At 34.0% G+C, this 16355-nt stretch overlaps 2 protein-coding genes and 1 long non-coding RNA gene across 4 annotated transcripts; 1 reads left to right on the top strand and 2 right to left on the bottom strand.

The window, feature by feature from the left end:
* Positions 1 to 2298: 2298 nt before the first annotated feature.
* LOC105130680 (uncharacterized) lies at positions 2299 to 4606 on the top strand. The gene is made up of 2 exons (XR_843284.1): positions 2299 to 2628; positions 4499 to 4606. It is a non-coding gene; the product is annotated as an uncharacterized LOC105130680 (long non-coding RNA).
* On the bottom strand, positions 3206 to 3844 carry LOC105130679 (probable histone H2B.3). Its single transcript, XM_011033290.1, has one exon. It carries the CDS (start codon positions 3751 to 3753, stop codon positions 3334 to 3336), a length of 420 nt encoding a protein of 139 aa, XP_011031592.1. The 5' UTR covers positions 3754 to 3844; the 3' UTR covers positions 3206 to 3333.
* Positions 4607 to 5210: 604 nt separating the features above from the next.
* On the bottom strand, positions 5211 to 12572 carry LOC105130678 (myosin-7B-like). Of its 2 annotated transcripts, XM_011033289.1 has the most exons (9): positions 12306 to 12572; positions 11924 to 12109; positions 11690 to 11812; positions 11227 to 11264; positions 10976 to 11144; positions 8739 to 10200; positions 6226 to 8492; positions 5904 to 6040; positions 5211 to 5766 (listed from the first exon to the last, which is right to left on the bottom strand). In XM_011033289.1, exons 1-9 carry the CDS (start codon positions 12384 to 12386, stop codon positions 5529 to 5531), a joined length of 4701 nt encoding a protein of 1566 aa, XP_011031591.1. In that variant the 5' UTR covers positions 12387 to 12572; the 3' UTR covers positions 5211 to 5528. The 2 variants fall into 2 exon arrangements, with proteins under 2 accessions (XP_011031591.1, XP_011031590.1); XM_011033288.1 differs by having other exon boundaries at positions 6226 to 10200.
* Between the last annotated feature and the right edge of the window lie 3783 nt (positions 12573 to 16355).

The following is a 16355-nucleotide window of genomic DNA, read 5'->3' as shown; positions in this document are numbered from 1 at the left end:
CTTTATTTCAAGAAATTGTTCTTGTAATTGAACCAGACCTTCCAATTAAATTGAGATTTCTCCGACATTCAAAAGAAAACAAATTCTCTCAAACATTTAACATTCGTTAAGCACAACCTCTGTTATAGTTTTCTTGCCTCCTCCTCTCATCCCATCTATGGCCACAACGTAAGCATCGTCTGTAGCAAATTTTACCAACAAAATAATCTTATTGACACGGGAATCAATACCTACTGGATGCTTGGAAACATGCAAGTATTTGCGATCCAATTTATCCAACATCTTCAACGATCCTTGGATTAATCTTGATTCATTCCTACACAAAACCAAATCATCAAAGAAGAATAGATGAAAATGTATTTAATTTTATAATCAGAAGCCATTAGAGGACCATGCCGCGCTAAAAATAATTATTTCTTCTACATGTATAAGAGCAGATCTTATCGTCTCAGAACCAAAAAAAAAACCTTACCCGTTCGACATATTAGTGAAGTCTCACTGCTACCTAGATCGAAGGATCTGCCACCTACATGAAAAGAGACTTTCTCCGCTTGTTGGCCTTTCCCATTAATACTATCTTTTCCTCAAGGAATTTCGCTACCGCCCCGGAAAGTATGCAGTCTTGCGGACCAAAATAGTGTAAATATGATCGGTACAATTCAATAATCCATCAGGAATATCTATATATGAGATAACACGGGCCGTTTGTTTGTAGCAACATTGTTTTCTCCCGAAATGTTTTTTTTTTTTAAGTAAATTTTTAAAAGTAAATTTTTTTTTAATATAATAAAACATAAGATAGAAAATATTTTGTAGGCTTCAGCAAAGTTATTAAAAAAAGTTAAAAAATAAATTATTAATATTTAATTTATTAAAAAAATAAAAATCAAATTTGACAAATAAAAAAGTTAAAACATTATGAAATTAAAAAAAATATTATTTTATATATTATTTTAAATAAAAATAAATAGCAATAAAAAAAATAGAGAGCAAATATAATAGATAAAAAAATTTAATAAAAAAAATAAAAAATAAAAAACAATTTTTTATAAAAATAATAAATAATAAATAAATAAATAACAAATATAATAGATAAAATTTTTTAATTAAATACAAAATAAAAAAAAATACTTTTTATAAAAAATAAGTCAAATTTTTTTCATTAAAAAATATTTTTCATTAACTAATTTTTCTAATGATAAACAACCACAATAAAATTTAAAAAATTATTTTTCATGAAACAAACATGATGAATAATATTTCATTTTTCTAAAAATTTATTAACTTATTAGTTAACTGTAAATAGTTGGTAAATAATTGTTAATCTCCGGTTAAAAGTTAACTTAAAAATATATTTTTAGTGGAATTAAATAAAAAATTTATTTTAATATCAAATCAAATTTAATTTAAACTTGATGAGTGACCTCCAATATTTTTTTAAAAATAATTAATTCAAGTTAATTTAATAACTTATATGTTAATTTAATTATCTAATAAGCTAATGTTTGTTTTTTCAAATTAATCTTTGAACCTGGTCCAGCATACACAAAAAAAAACTGTTTAATTTTCAATTTAATCTAAAATCAAAGTATTTTTATCAATTAGATATTAAATACTGTTTTTTTATAGTATGGATTTGCATATTTACTAGATGGTAATTATTTTAAACTTTGACTGGATAACCCAATCAAGAAATGTCTAATATATATATATATATATTATTCATTGATTTAATTAAACATTAAGAAATATATAGAATGTTTTTCATAAAACTGGACCTGAAAAAACTAATAAAGACTACAATACCTAAAAAAACACTATTATATCTAAGTTAGTATAATATTTGAACAAATACCAAAACAATAAATCATTTTCTCTATACTTAAATGTTTTTAAGATCTTATCTAAAATTTAATAATATTTGTGTTATCTAGAGAAAGAAACTCTAGAAACATGGTTCAATAGTTTTTGTTTTTTTTTTTTGTTTTTGTCTAGAGAGACTTAAAATCTAGAGAAATAAAACTATGTTTATATAGATATTTTAAAGATAAATATCTTACTTAAAAAATTTAATATAAATATATAAGATGTTTATAAAAAATAAAAATATGTATATTATATACAATACTTATGGAGTTTTTTTGGGAAAAAAAAAAACTCAGCAATAAATTGTAAAGAAAAGGATTAGAATATTGCTAATTGAAAATGATGGAGAAGCGTGGCAAGCTAAAGAAACAGGGAGAAAATCATTCAATACCTAGAATATCTAAGAGTAAATTTTGTCAACCGAGTCCCAAATATTCTAGGATCTTCAGTCGAGTCCATCTGTTAATATTCATTAACTTTCCATCAAGTTTCTTTGGAATGAAGTCATTTTATTGCATAGAATATCTAAAGTAGTCTTGAAAACATAGATGAAAATTGATGAAAGTACTCAATCAAAAAATCAAGAAAACATTTGGATCCTAATTGTTAAGAGTTATAAATTGGGAATTCAATCCAAAATGCGCACACTTACAGACTAAATTGAGGTTTACCTTGAATTCTTTTGTGGCAGTAAACTTTACCCACTACCTGGATTCCTTGTACTGCTTTAGCGCTTCATGGATGCTCCAAAGATGATAAAAGGTAAATGACTTCCATGCTTTTTTTTCTTTTTCTTTGATGCATGTTTTGGTTCTCTTCCATGATCTTTTGCAAGGTTGCTTTCATGTCAGTTACTGTACTGATTGAGCATCCTATTGAGTGTTATCATAGCAGCTATCTTGCTGTGCCTTCCAGCTGCTTGTTAAAATGCACAAACAGCGGTCTCTTCCTTAAATCCTAGGCTGTTATGGATACTTTTACCATTTCAATCTCATCTTTTAGAGATTACATATAATAAGAATGATTGCTTGGTGAATGGAAAAACAAACCATCAAAATTTAAAAGAAAACGTTTGTTTTATCATATATCGCAAATGTTGATAACCCACAAGACAGGATCAACCTCTTGGTGCGGAAGATAGACAAGCATACTTGGGAAGAGATTTGCAAAACAGGGTTTTGTTTTTACGGAAAATTCCTAACGTTGCTGTCCTGCCACATACGACCCAGTCAAGGAAAAACCCCAAATCCTCCAACCCTAACTATCTCAAAACAATCAAAGCACAGAATGGGACGGGGAAGATAAGCAAATATTCAAAACAGGTATAAAGACGATATAAGAGCTAAGACCAAGTTTCATTGATTAGAACAAAAGAAACTACATAGATTTTGTTCAGATCAGGACCTAGACAACCTTTACATCAAACATAAATCCTAATTCCACAAAAGCCCCACAGGCACCAACCACCTAAGAGCTAGTAAACTTGGTAACAGCCTTAGTCCCTTCAGAAACAGCATGCTTAGCAAGCTCTCCAGGCAAAACCAATCTGACAGCAGTCTGGATCTCCCGAGAGGTAATGGTGGGCTTCTTGTTATACCTAGCAAGCCTTGAAGACTCTTGAGCAAGCTTCTCGAAGATATCATTGATGAAACTGTTCATGATACCCATAGCTTTGCTTGAGATCCCAATATCAGGGTGGACTTGTTTCAAGACCTTAAAGATGTAGATCTTATAAGTCTCCACAGTCTTCTTGGTCCTCTTCTTCTTCTTGTCGCTAGCTCCTTCTTTGGGCAATTTCTTCTCTGCCCTTGGCTTCTTCTCCGCTGGTGCTTTCTCTGCTGCGGCTGGCTTCTTCTCCGCCGGCTTCTTCTCGGCCTTGGGTGCCATTTCGAACTCTTGAAAGAGAGAGATTAATATAGAGGGGAGAGGAAGATTTTTTTTTCTTAGGAGAACTTTTGATGGATGGGGTAGATGGAGTTACGCGCTGTGTTTATATAAGGAGAGGAGGTGAGTGGTGATTGGTTGGTTTTAGGAGACGCGGATCGATAACGTGGATGGTCGGATTTGAAAAGATTTAAATAGACAGTGAGAGATTGGGTTGTTACAATTTAGGGACAGGGGTTTTCGAAAGTTGAAAAGCAGGTAGGGTCAATGGTTCTTTTGAAAATTTTCGCGTTTCGCGGGTTTATTTTGGACTGGGCCAGACCTTAATTCAAAAGGCCCAACTTTTAAGTCCAGTAGTTTAACAAATAACAAGCCTGGAAATCATGTTTAATTCTCTCCCAAGAAACCTTTTCTTTTGGTATTTTGTCATCTAGGATTTGATGCGTGAAAGATGAGACCAGTTTAAGTGTACATAGACAGGTTAAAACCTGATTAGGAATAGACAAGCTCGAAAATATTTTGATTACTGATCATTGATGCTGACAAAAGCCTCTAAAGAGACTAAGTTATAGATATTAAATTCAGTCCAGTCCATTCCAGCAGATTGACTCTGAAACTAGGTTTTTAGCTGAACTAAAAGGCATTGGTTTAATGTAACTTAAATTGATCTAGATTAACTCGCCTAATAATACAAACTTTTATTATGACAAGTCGTTGAACCAAGTCTGATAACTGTGAGCTCATCTAGGTGCTGGAGGAGAAGATTGAAGGAAGGAATCTTTTGGCGAGACGTAAAAAACAGCTGCAACATTATGGCGGGGACAAGAGTTGAACACGGGATGCAAATGGGAAACGGTAAAAAAAAACTTGAATTACACTTCGGAGATGGCACGTCCACTCACTGTGTGATTTTGTTTAACAAATAACAAGCCTGGAAATCATGTTTAATTCTCTCCCAAGAAACCTTTTCTTTTGGTATTTTGTCATCTAGGATTTGATGCGTGAAAGATGAGACCAGTTTAAGTGTACATAGACAGGTTAAAACCTGATTAGGAATAGACAAGCTCGAAAATATTTTGATTACTGATCATTGATGCTGACAAAAGCCTCTAAAGAAACTAAGTTATAGATATTAAATTATCATTGATGCTGACAAAAGCCTCTAAAGAGACTAAGTTATAGATATTAAATTCAGTCCAGTCCATTCCAGCAGATTGACTCTGAAACTAGGTTTTTAGCTGAACTAAAAGGCATTGGTTTAATGTAACTTAAATTGATCTAGATTAACTCGCCTAATAATACAAACTTTTATTATGACAAGTCGTTGAACCAAGTCTGATAACTGTGAGCTCATCTAGGTGCTGGAGGAGAAGATTGAAGGAAGGAATCTTTTGGCGAGACGTAAAAAACAGCTGCAACATTATGGCGGGGACAAGAGTTGAACACGGGATGCAAATGGGAAACGGTAAAAAAAAACTTGAATTACACTTCGGAGATGGCACGTCCACTCACTGTGTGATTTTACACAAGAACATGCTATAACGTGGCAAAAGTGAGCATATTTCTAGTTTAGTTTTCGTTGTGTTCAATAAGCAGCCACTATCGTTGCATATGAGACTTCGATCTATGGAGAAGTTACGATGTTCTATTAAATAGGATTTGTAGCAATGGGATCTACAATAAATAGAATTAGTGAAAAGAATGGAGCTCCGGAAAGGGGAGCTCCGGCCAGGAATGGAAAAGGCTGAATTTTAGAAACCACGGGATGTCATCTGGACTCATGAAAACCACCTTCGTCTATTATTGACAGGCTTCAGCTTTAGTACAAGTTTCGCACGTTCAGCTTCAACTTCTGCATATTTGAGGCTCATGTCGAAGTAGCGCTCCTGTAGATCTTTTAGCTCTGTCTGAAGTGATGATATCTTACCATCATATCCATCTCCTTCTACTACTACATCTTCATCCATCAACTTCTTGGGAGCATTTAATGGATCCTTGTACTCCTCAGTTAACAAACTGAAACATGGGCAGAAATTAAAACATCGTGAATCAGACATAATGTGACAGGGGAGCATAGTTGTCTAAGATGACATTTTGATACTGTCAAATTTCAAATGTTTGCGCAAGCGAAAGCAAAGAGCACTTGTACCAACCTCTTAAGCTGGGCTTTGTACATATCATTTGCCTCCAAAGCCTCAGCTAGTTCATTCTCGAGTAGCTGGATCTTTGACAAAGAATCCAATCCTATACCGGGAGCATTTCCAGTATTAATATTCGATTTCGTACCAACCTGCATTAGAGAAAGAATTTCAGAAATGAATAAACAACCATGTAGTCCATTATTTCATAGACAATACTTCTAAACTATTAGCCTCTTTTTCATTTGGTGAGAAGTAATGTACAAGCTAATAATTTCCCTGATAAAAAGTTACATTAATTATTCTCAATTGAAAATGAGATATAAATTGTTGGTACCTGTGAGACATTTAATTCATCAGGAGTAGAAGAATTCATGTCACTGGATTCAGAACCAGAGGGGAGGCTAGCATCACTGAAACTATGTTGATCCTGTTTTGATGCTTTCCTCTGTTCAAGTTCCTCTTCAAGACTTTGAGCTTTCTTCAGGCACTCTTGCTTCTCCTCTCCGAGGTATCTTATCTTCCTCTGGAATTCACTATTTGCTCTCTTCGCCCGAGCAAGCTCATTTTTCAGCTCAGCATCCTGAGCACCTATTGCTTCTCTTGCAGTTAAATCTCCTTCCAGTCGCAAAAGCTTCTCCTCCAGGGCAACTTTACTCCTTTTGTAGTCTTCTAATTCAGACACAGCCCTCTGCATGTCAGAAATCTTCTGCATAGACAGGATTTTCTCGGTCTTCAGTTCCTCGTAATCCCCTGATAACATCTGCAATGAAGCTTCAAGCTTTTGATTCTCAAATTTGACCTCATTAAGCGATCTTTTAAGATCCAGAATCTCGTCTTGAAGAAGTGATGTTTTCTGCAATTGGATCTTAAGGCTGGAAGTTTCTTCTGCAACTTGTTGCCTTGCATATTCAGAAGCTTTAAGTTTTATTTCCAGCCCCTTGACACTGCTTTTATGTTTCTCTTCATTGGATTTGACATCTTCTAACAATTCAAGCAGCTTTTCATGATCAGCCATCAGAACTTCCTGGTTTTGTTTGGAAGCAGCAAGTTCTTGCACAAGTCCAAGCACTTTAATCTCTGATTCCATCTGGAGGGTACAGAGGTTACTCTCAGATAATTCGAGTTTTCCTTGTAATTCTTGCAGAGAAGCTTCCAGCATAGCTCTACCCGAACGCAGATGAGACACTTCAATCACAGCTTCTGAAGCTGTCCTTTCCTTTTCTCCATGAGTTGCGGATATCTGTTCAGTCAGATGTGCAACCTCTCTTTGAAGATTCTCAACTTCAACTGTTTTCTCCATGTGCATCTGGTTCAGAAAATTCTCCTCCATGGCAAGTTTCTCTTTATATTTCTTGTTTTCTTGAATAAGTGAATCTAGTTCTATACCAAGTGCTTGCTCTTTTGAGGCAATTTCTTGCTGCAGCAATATATACTTTCCTTCAAGAGCTTCTACTTCCTTCAACATATTAGAAAAGTACTTCTCTGAATCCCTTAACTCAGCTTCCAGAATTGTACAATGCTCATGTAACTGCATCTTTTGCGTCCTCAGTTCTGCATTTGATTTCTGAAGCACACTGCATTCTTCGATAAGACTTTCAGCTGTAGTTTGTAACTTTGGATTTGCTACTTTCAGATACCCGCACTCTTCTTGAGCTTCTAACCACCGCTTTCGCATGTCCTGCATCTTTTGCCTCGCATCAACTTTTTGTGCCTCCAATTCACTTTCCAGTCTTCTTATCTCTTCCCGGAGACTCACATTACTAGATTCTGAGTTATGCAATTCCTCGCTGGTTGATTCCCTATCGTTGGTCAAATATCTTAATTGTGCTTCCAAGCCACATATTCGTTCTGAAAACTGTACATTTTCTTTTTCTAGTTCAGACAAGTGAACTTCCATCTCCAATTTGCCACTTTCCAGCTCTGACAACTTCCTTTCTAGGATCTCTTTGGCTGAAGCTTGTGAATCCCTGTTACTACTAAGCTTCGTCATTTCCTTTCGTAAATCATCCAGGCATTTAGAGGTCACCATGCTTTCTCTTAGCGTAACTTCAAGATTTTGCTCCAACAGCCATCTCTCGTTCTGAAGATTAGAAATCTGTGTTTCTAGCTCCGTTTGGGAATGCCTTAGAGCATCTATCTCTTGTTCATTCGAAGAATTAAGCTTATCCATGCCAGATATCTTTTCCAAAAGCTCCTTTTCTAAATCTGTCATCTCAGGTGTAGATTCCATTTGCAAGCTTTCTGGTTGTGGACCACAAGTGCTGAAAGTATTCTTTCCTGAGTCATAAGCCTCCAAATTGTTCCGGAGCTCATCAGAATTCACCACTTCTGCTCTTACCTCTTTGCTTTGGTGAACTTCATTTTTGAACAAAGCAGATTTTGCTTCAAACAAATCTTTTAGCTGGACAAAACTGTTCAGAATAGACTTTGCTTTCTCTTTTTGATTAAACAAATCTGTATCATTTGAAATGACAGGCTTATCAAAAGCAGAACTACATTCTCCATTTATCGGAAAACATGGATCACATTGTTGCTTCTTCACATTGGCTAAACATGATTGGATGTGCTCCTGCAACTCAGATAATGTTTTAGCCATTTCAGCAGTAGCTTGTGATTCGGAAAGCTTGATGTCTGAAGGACCGACATTGACCCCAGTTTCCATTCCTTCATAATGTTCTAACTGTTCTCGTAGTGTAGCAATCTCGACTTCCTGTCGCTCTGCTCTTGCATGATATTTACTGAGTTCAGAATCAAGGTAGAGTGTTTTGTCCTTGGAAGCTTGCAGCTGAAGCTCCAGGTCAGCACACCTTTTTCCAAGATCTGCACATTGAATCTGCAAACAATCAGTGGAAAGTTGTTGGCTAATTATTTCCTTCTTACTCATCTCTTCTTCAAGCTTGCATATTTGGGATCTCAATTTTCTAACCTCAGATTCAGAGGTGAAGAGAGAATGATTCCCCAAACATTCATTTGATGAAGGGCTAGTCAAGGCACCATACTTTCCTGACTCTTTGAGCTTAAGTGCAAGTTCTAGATTTTCTTCTGTAAGCTCACTGCAATCTCTCTCAAGTTCCTCCATCTTCTGTGTCAGAACTTCAATTTCTTTAATCAGATCACGATCATCTCCATTTCGAAAATCAAGAGGATTAAGAGCTTTGAATAACTCTGCTTCCAAATTGGTGATCTTTCCATCCTTGGCAGCTAATTTTTCTCTCCATTCTGCTTCACAATCCATTAGAGTTTGAGTTTTTAAACTTTGCTCAACCTCAATTGCATGGATTTTGTTCTCAAGAGATCTTTCCGGAGGATGGATAGTAATTTCTAAATTCTTTTGTGAATCTTGCAGTTGCTGTAACTCCAGCTCCAGGCTCCTGCTGTCCTCTGATTCAGAACCTACAGGTAAATCATCCAATTCTTGTTCAACAGTACTGCCTTCCATACCTGAATCACAAGAGGCCTCTCTTGTAACCTTAGCAAAAGATTTCTTCATTGGTTTGGTCTCCTCACTATCTTGGACTTCAAGGTGATACTTTCCCGCTTTTTGACTTTTGGATTGGATTTTTGACAGATCTGAAATTTCTATTTTCTGTATTTCTATGGTATCTTCCAGTTCCTGAAGTATGGTAACAAGTTCAATGTTTGACTCTTGGGTTTTCTTTAGCTGTAAAGCCAAGTCAGCGTTCGTCTCTTTCTGAAACTTTAATTCATCTTCTATTTCTTTCTGAAAATTATCCATTTCTTTGGCCTGAAACTTCAAATTCTCAGTGGTTGTTTGCTTTGCTATGGATTCCTCCAACAGGATCTTCAATTGTTCAATCTTCTGCCTCGAGCCATCACATTCTCTGTGCGATTCTGAAAGCTGCATTTCAAGACTTGCACAGTGCATTGATTGGTCTGATAAATCCTTCCGTGTTTTTTCCAGATCAATCATTAATCTACGAGCATTCTGTTCCCACATCCTCGCTTCTGCTCGAAGCTCCTCAATTGTAGCTTCTGCAGCTTCCATAAGGTCTTTAGATGAATCAGCATTCCGTAAAGGTGATGAGGCAACAGTTCTTGAAACCTGATTAAGACTTTCTCTTTGATTCTGAAGATGGCTTCGTGAAGCTGAATTAAAGGACGAGTGATTTGATCTAGAAGAGTCATTAAAAGAATAAGATCCGTAAGAAGAACTGTTCTGGGAGCCAGTTGAATCTTGTCTCCCAACAAGATTGCTGGTGCCAATTAAGTTATTTTGCAAGGAATAATCCAATGAACCCTCCATTGAATCAAAGCTATAGCGTGATCCTGATGCTGAGAAACTCAATTCCTGTGGCAGCAAGCAAAGCCTTTGTTAACCACACCAAAATAAAATTTAAAAGAACATGCTATAATTGAGATGTTTCAGATGCTGACATGTACAAGTATCAGACTAGTTCAGTGGTGCTCGTTAGAAGAACAGCAAAAGGAGGACTCGAAGTTCGTTGAGCATACTTCCCATAGCAGACAGATATCAAGACAGTTACTTGATTAATTAAAACCAAAGACCTCCAGCTCAAATTGATACCCCAAAGATGTGAACATGTTCCCTGTTTCCTGAGCAACCCAAAGACTCTTTTACAGCCAGGGAAAATCCAAGGCAGTAAGGTGTGTTGGCTAAGCATGACTCATTGGTTTTAGTCCATGACATCCACAAAAAGTAACACAGGTAGATTTGTGATATATGCACACACGTAGGGAGCATGGTCTTGTGACAGTATACTTGAATAAAGCAATAATGAACAGGGTCTCACAGTGGAATTTTGTAAACAAAATACCAGTAGGGATGAATGCCATAGCTCCATCAGTAACACTTATACTCGTTACTAATAAGTACATAACTAATAAATAATCCCATTTTCAGGAATTTATAAACTGTCCTTAAGCTTCAGATGAAGAGAAAATTATCAGAAAATAATTAAATAATCAAAATAAAAATCCATAATCTCATGGCTGTTCGGATATAGTTTAAAACTAGGTCATTCACAAGGCTGGCAGCAGATGGAAAAATAATGCTTCAAGTGTAGATGTAACGGTAAAATAGCTAGAGTGGAATGTAAGCATACCCTACTATGTTCTCCTGTACCCGATGCACTATCCAGATGGTTACTTGATGAGGATCCAACACTCCTGGCGACCGAACTATCAGAAACATCAGATTTGTTTTCCATGTCAGTGTAGTCAACAGCAATCACATCCTCTGCATATGAACCTGGCTCTTCAAACTGCTCCTCCCTTTAAAAGAGTCCCAAACTCATTCGAAACACATAATAAATCTAATACCGTGAAACCACAAGTTTTGCACTGAATAGCATACCTGGGTTTTGCTCTTGGTGTCAGGCACTGAATTCTAACCTGCAAACCAGAAGAACCAAAACGTTTTACACCAGTGATAGATTAGCAGTCTGGAATTTCAAGAAGCACGCGAGAAAAACAACGTGCTCTCAACATACAATCAATAACTGCATAATCTAGTGGAAACATAACTAGATATTCAATCTGAGCTTTTATGTCAAGAAGCATAAAAATCCGTCAACTTGCCCTTATTTCATCGAGATTCCAATAAAACAATACAAGATATCTAACCCCTTAGCAGTAAATTTCACCAAAGTGTTTGCATTACCAAATCTTGTTCATTTCTCCATGTCCTTTTACCAAAACTTGTAGAGGGAAACAGGGATTTCATTAAAAACTCTGTGATGGTTAAAAATAAAAACAATTTTGCTTTCGCACGAAGAAATTGCCAGTCACAAAATAGCAAAAAATCCACAACAACTCACTAGTAAAATGGTTCCATAGTTACACTTTTTCAACGGCAACGAAACAGGAACAGCGGTTTCTGCATTCTTATAACTCCCCAAATTAACCGTAGCCTCTCCAAGGATGCCCGATCTCGACGATCCCTAACAAAACAACACCATCATCCCAGTTCAATCAGATCACACATTAACGAACCCTTAATCACATCAGTGCCACTAACTAAATTAAACATCAGAAGAATCAATTCATCATACCATAGAAACAACAAACTTGAAGAGACAATCATCAATCTCTTTCTCCGAAACCGGAATGGACTCCGTCAAACTCTCCGTCCATCGACAAGTTCCGTTCCTCGCCGACCCTTTCCCAGATTTGGACAGCGTCTTTCCAGTTTCTACTGAAATTATGTGCACAAAAAGCCTGTCCCATCCTTTTGGCACCTGGATTTTCCAAATTTACCACAACCCAAACAGATAAAAATAAATAAATAACCAGCAAATGCCTGAAAACAAAAACGCTGAAACTTGACAACAATCTTGCTTCACACTTGCGTTAGCAAGGTAGTTAAGTGGATCTCCTCGATTTAACAGCAGATTAAAGAATTTCAAAAAAGTAAGAAAAAAAAGAGAGAGCGACCTGAAGAGCCTGGAAGCTGGAGAACTTGAAGTCAAGTGTGTCTCCCAGTTTATCAGACTTGTGTTTGTGTAGCCTGAACATTTTTTTTTTTGTTCGTTTTTGTTCGATTTTTGTTCGATTTTCTTGATTCAGTTCCTGTTGAAATGCGCATCCATCTCAGTTGAAAATGTTATAAGAAGTTTGACGTTCGCAGGAGTGAGAGAGATGGGGGGAAGTGGAGGGAGTAGAGGACACGGACAGGAGGAGAGAACTACGGAGTGGTGAGTGAGAGTTAGCCGGTTTGGTTTAAATATTTATTTTTAATTAATTTTTTTATATATATTTAGATAGGAGGAGAGAACTACGGAGTGGTGAGTGAGCGTTAGCCGGTTTGGTTCTTCGCTGCGTGTTTGGTTTAAATATTTATTTTTAAATATTTTTTTTATACATGTTTAGATTAAATATATTAATATAAAAAATAATTTAAAAAATAAAAAAAATATTATTTTAATATATTTAATTATATTTTTAATCGAATCAAACTGTTTATTTAAATTGATATTCACTCCTATTTATTGCTTTGATATGTTATGGATGCTTGCATTGCATTTAATGCCGTGACCCTTTGTTTGGCTTTGTATTTATTATTTTCTGCTTCATTTTTCTTTTTTCTTTTTTCCAACCATATTATATCTTGGAACCGGTTTACGTTCACTGGGGTTAAACTCCTCTTCAATAAAACGATCAGTTATGTTGGAATTAATGGGATTAAGAGGAATTGAGCTGTTCTTCTGGGATTGAATTCTGGTTGACAGTATGGAGAATATATGTATTTATTAACCATGCTATTCCTCGTCACTTTTTTATGGATTTTATAACAGCCCAAGCACTTGTTTATGAAAATATTAAATAACTTTATCTTGCCGAGATGCGGGTTTGGCGAAATTGTTTTTCTGTTATACATTATTATTTATTTGATGTGATAATTGTATGGCCCCAGAAACATACATTGAATCAAAGTTTTGCTTTGAATAGCTTATTAATGATATAGGAAAAACTAAAAAGTGTTAATGTATGCATATTTCTAAATATTTTATAAATATCCCGGATATTTATAAAATATTTTATGATTTAAATATTTATAAGATATTTATATTAAATATTTTAAATATTTCTTGAGGTATTTATTTTCAAAAAATCTATATACACAAAGTTTTATCTATCTAAACTATACATGTATAAAATAATTGGAGCTCATCTCTCCAGAGCTCATATCTCTATACCTAAATAATGTTTAAGAAACATTCAAATCAAAATAATATTGATTATTTTTATTATCCATATAAATATTATAGTTATTTAAGTTTTATAGTGTTTTTGGGAATCGCTGATTTTTCAGATTTGATATTATAATAGCTCATAAAAACACACAGTCAATCTTTCTACTGGGAATATTTTCCAGTCTATCACTTATATTGTTCATACACAGCAACAACAAAGCCTTATTATTGTTTATACTGAAAAATAAAATCACAATTTTGCAGAACTATGCTAGGTTTGGGAACGTGGTTAAAACCACATTTTCTCAGATTCCAAATATTTTTTTATTAAAAATTATTTTTTATATTTTTTTAATGTATTAATTTCATAAAGTGTTAATGTATGCATATTTCTAAATAAATATCCTGGATATTTATAAAATATTTTTTTATTAAATATTTTAAATCATTCTTGAAGTATTTGTCTTTAAAAAATCCATATACACAAAGATTTATCTATCTAAACTATATATATATAATAATTGGAGCTCATCTCTTCAAAGCTCATGTTTCAATACCTAAACAATGCTCAAGAAACATTCAAATCAAGATAATATTTATTATTTTCATCACTTATATAAATATTATAGTTATTTAAGTTTTATAATGTTTTTTTTATAGATATTATTGGAATCGCTGATTTTTCAGATCTGATATTATAATAGCTCATAAAAAAACACATTCAATCTTTCTGCTGGGAATATTTTCCAGTCTATATAACTTATATTGTTCATACACAGCAACAACAAAGCCTTATTATTGTTTATACTGAAAAATAAAATCACAATTTTGCAGGATTTATGATATATTTAGAAACATGGTTAAAATTATATATTTTTTTAATTTTAAATATTTTTTATTAAAAATTATTGTTTATATATATTTTTAAATTATTTTGATATGTTAATATTAAAAAAAAAAAATAAAAAAAAAATTATTTTAATATATTTATAAACAAAAAATACTTTGAACCACAACTATTATTATAATCACACACATGATCTTATTTATGTATTTTCGAATTCATTTATTCACGCTTTTTTCTTTCCTCTGAATATATATATATGTATATATATATATATATATATATATATATTTCTTGTAAAGGGATATTTTGAATTGATTTTGGAATTGGGATTGAACTCCATGCAAGAATCACGGGATCAGAGAAGAACTACGTTATCATAATTCCTCGAGTTGAATTTTGGTTGACACGGTGGAGAAAATATGTAATTATTAACCACAAAACTATTCCTTCAAGTCATTACTTATCTTTATGAATTCTCTAGTTACCTAAGTACTTTTGAGTGAAATTATTAAATAACTTTATCTCACCTGGATGCGTGTTTGACAGATTATTCCTCACTTACGCATCATTATTTTCTTATAAAGGAATATTTTGAATTGATTTTGGAATTATTGGGATCGAACTCCACGGGATTAAAGAAGAATTATTCTCTCATAATTCCTGGAGTTCAATCTTGCTGTCGAGCTTCTGCTCGGACGTGTATGTGTTTCTGCATTCAATGCCGCGGAAGATGATTTTTCCTGTGCTGACATGTGCCAACTATGTTTTCGACTGTTTATTTTTCTTTTAATTTATCTCGCTTAAAGTGAATTAAATTTTAATAATAATCCCCGACTCCTCTCAATAGACAATGCTCGTCTCTCGGGATTCCTCACCCTGTCTTCTTGTCCTTTTAGTTCGAGATAAATCTTGCTAGCTCATGATTTCACATGATTCTGGAGAGTTGGTGCACGATAGGCTGGAGTTGTTAGGTTTCTGTCGAAACTTAATTGAATTCACGCTCTATTTCATGCTAGAAGCCAATAGCATGTCTGATGATTTGTTCAAAGCGTGGCATCATTCCTTCCAATTACTCTCAATCATTTTCATAAATTATTTTTTTCACCTCTTGGATATTTTACCCATGTTAAAGTTTATAAATAAAGGTTTTTCTATCACTGACATGCTGATATCAACATATATCCTTTGCTTTTCTGCCTCGAACATAAAAAAAAGGGTTTTTTTAATTCTAAACTTGCGGTTTTAAATTATAGATAAAATCATTTTTTTATATATTAAAAAAATTAAAAACTTTAAATTTGTTTTGGAAATAGCTCGTAAACTAAATAACGGTTAGAATGAATATAAGATAAAAAATAAGAAAGAAATCTAAAAAATAATTAGAAACATAAATAAAAATCTAAAATAGCATGTTATAGATTGGATTTGGGACCCTCTCATGGATGGGGCCTATAGAACATAACACTTTAGCAGCATCTTCGCTCTGATTCAACAATTAAATTAAAATTTATTTTTATTTTTATTTTAAAAAACTTATATGAGGTGGTTATAATTTTATTTTTTTAGAAAAAAACATATTTTTATCCATTTTTTACATAAACATATTTTTATGTCACAACAGGCAAGTGAATTTACCTTTACATTATCATCTCAGGACTTCAAATTTAGAAAAAAGTCTAGTATTTATTTTAAAAGGGAAAGATCTACCCAAGAACCAACTATAAAGCTAGAGCTGGCAGAAATCATTATAACTAGGAAAATAACAATCGTTGACCTGGATAGGTCTTCACTTCTTTACCGAGGGGTGAACAGATCTTGAATTTTACTTTGCTGTAAAGCAACGGTGGCTTGATGCCAAAATGACAGTGATCCAGCAGCGAACTTCACACCAACTGCTAAAATTGACACAGATCTGTCTCGTTGCCTTACGCAAATTTATAGTAC

Source organism: Populus euphratica, unplaced genomic scaffold (genome assembly GCF_000495115.2).
Source record: "Populus euphratica unplaced genomic scaffold, PopEup_1.0 scaffold29.1, whole genome shotgun sequence".
NCBI lineage: Eukaryota > Viridiplantae > Streptophyta > Magnoliopsida > Malpighiales > Salicaceae > Populus > Populus euphratica.
The sequence above is the reverse complement of the archived record's forward strand: the minus strand, read 5'-3'. Positions and strand labels throughout refer to the sequence as shown.

Excerpts from the sequence above, each read along its gene's own strand:
- LOC105130679 (XM_011033290.1), bottom strand. The coding sequence starts at position 3,753 with ATGGCACCCAAGGCCGAGAAGAAGCCGGCGGAGAAGAAGCCAGCCGCA.
- LOC105130678 (XM_011033288.1), bottom strand. The coding sequence starts at position 12,386 with ATGTTCAGGCTACACAAACACAAGTCTGATAAACTGGGAGACACACTT. Across the intron at positions 12,110-12,305 it reads CCAGCTTCCAGGCTCTTCAG|GTGCCAAAAGGATGGGACAG; the intron begins GTCGCTCTCTCT and ends TGGAAAATCCAG. Across the intron at positions 11,265-11,689 it reads ACTATGGAACCATTTTACTA|GTTAGAATTCAGTGCCTGAC; the intron begins GTGAGTTGTTGT and ends TCTGGTTTGCAG.